Below are 3,881 nucleotides of genomic sequence, written 5' to 3'. Positions count from 1 at the left end.
TATATATAATGGATTTCTTTTTACTACACCTAATATATATATATTAGGTGTAATAAAAAGAAATCTATTATTTTTCCATTCAATTTCATGCAAAAATAATGTATTTCTTTTTACTATATCTAATATATATATTGGCTCGCACAGATTACCCTTCTGCGATTTTCCGCACTATGAAACATAAGGCTGATGTCTCATGGAGCGGAAATTACAACGAAATGGAATAGCGCAACTAATCACAATTCTGCAGTCATTATTCTGTTTTCTTTTCTGTCATTGTGATTGGTCGCGCTGTAAATTTCCGCTCTATGGGACATTGGCCATAAGAAAACGAACTCACGCGGGCCAGAATCACAATCAATAGCTGCGTTCAGCAGAACACAACAGTTTGCAACCGTTTTATGATTTTCTGCTGAAATAGGACCATTCCTCTTGATCTAAAAGCATAACCCAATCAGCGTGAAGAAAACTTCCAACAATTGTAAAATAAACATTCTGCTGAACGTAGCCATTGATCAACCAATGCAATAAATCATATTTGGTCTAAATTAAATCACCATTACAAACGACCTTATATAATAATAATTTAACAACATAAAAATAAATGTATATCGTGAAATACAGAAATATATAAAGTTACAAAACATACATATTCAAAATTAAGAACCAGTTATAATTCAAAATCAGATAACAATAACTGGTTATAATTCAATAGAAAGTTACTAATTAATGCCTGTATCAAGTATACGATGTAAATTAGGCAAGCTGAGCGATTGTGTTTCTAGACTTTTATTCTTGAAAAAAAACATAGACCTCTGTTACACGGCACACTTAATCGAGTTTAATAACATTCGTAATTATGAAATTAGTTCATCAAAAATAGTTTCTCAGAAGAATGGAATGATTGTGATTGGTCTGTTTTATAATTACGGATGTTATTAAATCTGATTAAGGGTGCTATGTAAATGTAGTCATATACGAAAGCTAGAAAAATATTATAGTATATTATAGTATACGTTAGGGGCTCCGCACAATAAAAGGAACAAGGAACAGAAAACAGAGAATACCCTACTTACAAGGAATAAGAAACCAGAAATAAAGGATAAACAATTTTAACTTATCAGAAATTGGATACATCGGAATACATGATTTCTGATAGGTTGAAATATCTTAATATTTATTCCTATTGCCAATATTTTCTCCATTATGTGCAGGGCCTAGGAATTTCAACCTATCAAGAATCATTGTATTGTGAAATACACAGTTTCTGATAGATTGAAATTCTTATTCTCTGTTCTTTGTTTTCTTGTCCTTTTATTGTACGGAGCCCCTTATAGATCATCCAATAGCAGCGAGCGTTCACGGATCCGTTTCGCAACAGTTGAGTCTGCCGAACGCGTTCTATGAGTCAAGTTTGTTCCTGCACGGCAATAATGCAATCTTATTGTTAGTTTCACGCAGTTTTACGAGAATCATTTGATATTTTGTACCGTCGACAGCATACAGTCATCGGAGGGGCGGGGGGAGGGGGGAGGGAATAGTGATCAAATATTGTGACATTAAATTAGGAAGACGAAAAATAGTAATACTGTCGGATTCTCATATCGATACTGTAACAGAGTGGACAACGAACAATCCATTAATCACATATCGAAACGATTCAACATCGTATATCTTTACGCGTGTAATTAATTCCTGCCAATTAATTATTAGCTGTAGAACTTTGAAACATGATTTGAAGAAATAAAACGATTATTCGCATTATCCATTGATTAACAATTGTAATATATTGTTGGTTAACATAAAGTGATTTCATCCTCGAGAGTGAACTGTTCTAAAAATCTGACTGAATTTCTGAAGAGAGATGTATTTATAGAAATTTCCATCGACTGGAGTTGGTGATATTGCGCCGTTAAGTGAATCGATTAGTACGTGAAACGGTGCTCTAACCTTTTACTGTCGCTTCATTATACCATGTTAAAAGTAGCTAATATTTGTTATATTACTATTATTTGCACTATTCCATAAAAAAAAATTTTCCAGAAGAGTTCGACATGGAAATCTTTTGAACTCAGTTGCAGAAATAGAAATTACAGACGCTACTTCATTTACAGAAAGTATAACAGCCGCTCCCAATGACTCATGTTCTCCTGCTGAAATAATAGACGCATAGACGGCAACAGCAGCGCCGTCGATGAGTAACAAACACAGCATCAATTTTACCAACATCAAACGCAATACCAACAGCAGCACGCAGCCAGAAATTTCACAAACGCTGCATCGCACGTTGTTGAGAACAGTGGAGCTCCCTGTGAGATGCGGAGGACACCACCGCAAAATAAAGGTAAATTTTTTCCTTCCTGTTCGAATATTTGAAAGATAAAATTATGCAATTTCCCATACAGCACGAAGAGTGCATTCCACTTGACATTCGCAACGCTTAACGCGTAAACATTTTATTTTTGTTTAATATTTGAACGATAAAAGAGTGTTGCATTAAGGGTACTGACTCATAACAGTTGGAATTTCGGAAAACGGAATCTCGGAAAACTAATAGAGTGAGAATCAATCAGAATTGGATTGCATTACTGTTCGTCTGCACATATACGTTAAATGCAAGATTATTGAAATTGAATTTCTACATATAAAAAGAATTCATTATTAATAAATAATTGTTCAATAAATATTCATTAAAAGTTCAAGAAGTATTCATTTTCCCAGCATATAAAGACTGATTATATTATTGGGAATGTGTGCTTGTCGGTCCGAAATTTTTGTGAGTGTCCCATGGACCAATATTTCTGAAGTTGTGAAAAATCAGAAAATTTATTTTAAATATTTTATGAAAAAGTTATAATATAGTAGAAGAATCTGTAAGAAAATAAAATTTCGATATATTTTTTATTATAACAGAAGATAATAAAAGAATCTTCTAAATTAAAAGATGATTTGAGAATAACAGTTTTCTGAAAGTCCCTCCATAGAGAATCCAGCCAAAAATTTCAGACTGACAAGCACACAATTTTATGATGTAAATGGTATGCTGGAAAAATATTTATACATTAATGAATATTTATTGAACAATTATTTATTAATAATGAATTTTTTATACATATAGAAATTCAATTTTGATAATCTTGTACTTAACTTATATATGCAGACAAACAGTAATGCATTCTAATAATTCTGATTGATCCCCACTCTTACTTTTTCGAGATTCCGTTTTCCGAAATTTCGATTGTTATGGGACAGCATCCTAAATAGAACGCTTTCGAAATCGACCATTAGATTATCAATCGGCAGAAGAAGTCGACTTTAAAATCAGACTGAATATCGACTTTTAATAGACTAAAAGTCGACAAATGTAATCTACTATCAGTCAGTCAAATTTTCAAAAATGTTTCAACCTTTCACATTTCATGTGCAACAATTCTGAAAAGATTCTGTTCTGTAATGTAACATGAAATGTTTTAACAGAAATTAAATGCTATATCAAAGCTGGATCTTTAATGCTGTTTAATGGTCTTTAATGTATAATTTATTGTGATATTAGTTGCTTTCCATTTACATCGATTCTCAGATAATTCTCATTTGTCATCATAACTCAATTGAATACGTTTTTTTTGCATTCTGATAAGTGAGATTCATTTGAGGTTTTTATTTATATAATTTACACAAGATCGAAACCGTATGTTTTAACGAGTCTCGTAAACTCATTTTGAAGTGAGGTTATCAACTTATGTTGACATATGTAATAACTTTTTACTAAAGTAAGCAAGTAGTGACGTCATTAATTTGAGTATAAAATACTTCAGATTCAGTTTCACTTGTGTGTAAATAGAAAGCAACTATTACACTAGTTTAATTGCGTTTATAAGGAAACC

At 32.0% G+C, this 3,881-nt stretch overlaps 1 protein-coding gene across 4 annotated transcripts in view; it reads left to right on the top strand.

Annotated features, from left to right (window-relative positions):
• Window positions 1–1,363: 1,363 nt before the first annotated feature.
• LOC108684197 (serine-rich adhesin for platelets) overlaps window positions 1,364–3,881 on the top strand; it is a 32,966-nt gene continuing 30,448 nt past the window's right edge. Inside the window, exons 1-2 of one of the 4 annotated variants that reach the window (XM_018188366.1) lie at window positions 1,364–1,443; window positions 2,112–2,341. In XM_018188366.1, the coding sequence (XP_018043855.1) occupies window positions 2,314–2,341 (28 nt within the window). In that variant the 5' untranslated portion in view covers window positions 1,364–1,443; window positions 2,112–2,313. The other 3 variants (XM_018188367.1, XM_018188363.1, XM_018188365.1) reach the window with 3 other exon arrangements.

Source organism: Atta colombica, unplaced genomic scaffold (genome assembly GCF_001594045.1).
Source record: "Atta colombica isolate Treedump-2 unplaced genomic scaffold, Acol1.0 scaffold127, whole genome shotgun sequence".
NCBI lineage: Eukaryota > Metazoa > Arthropoda > Insecta > Hymenoptera > Formicidae > Atta > Atta colombica.
This window is presented reverse-complemented; position numbering and strand designations above follow the sequence as displayed.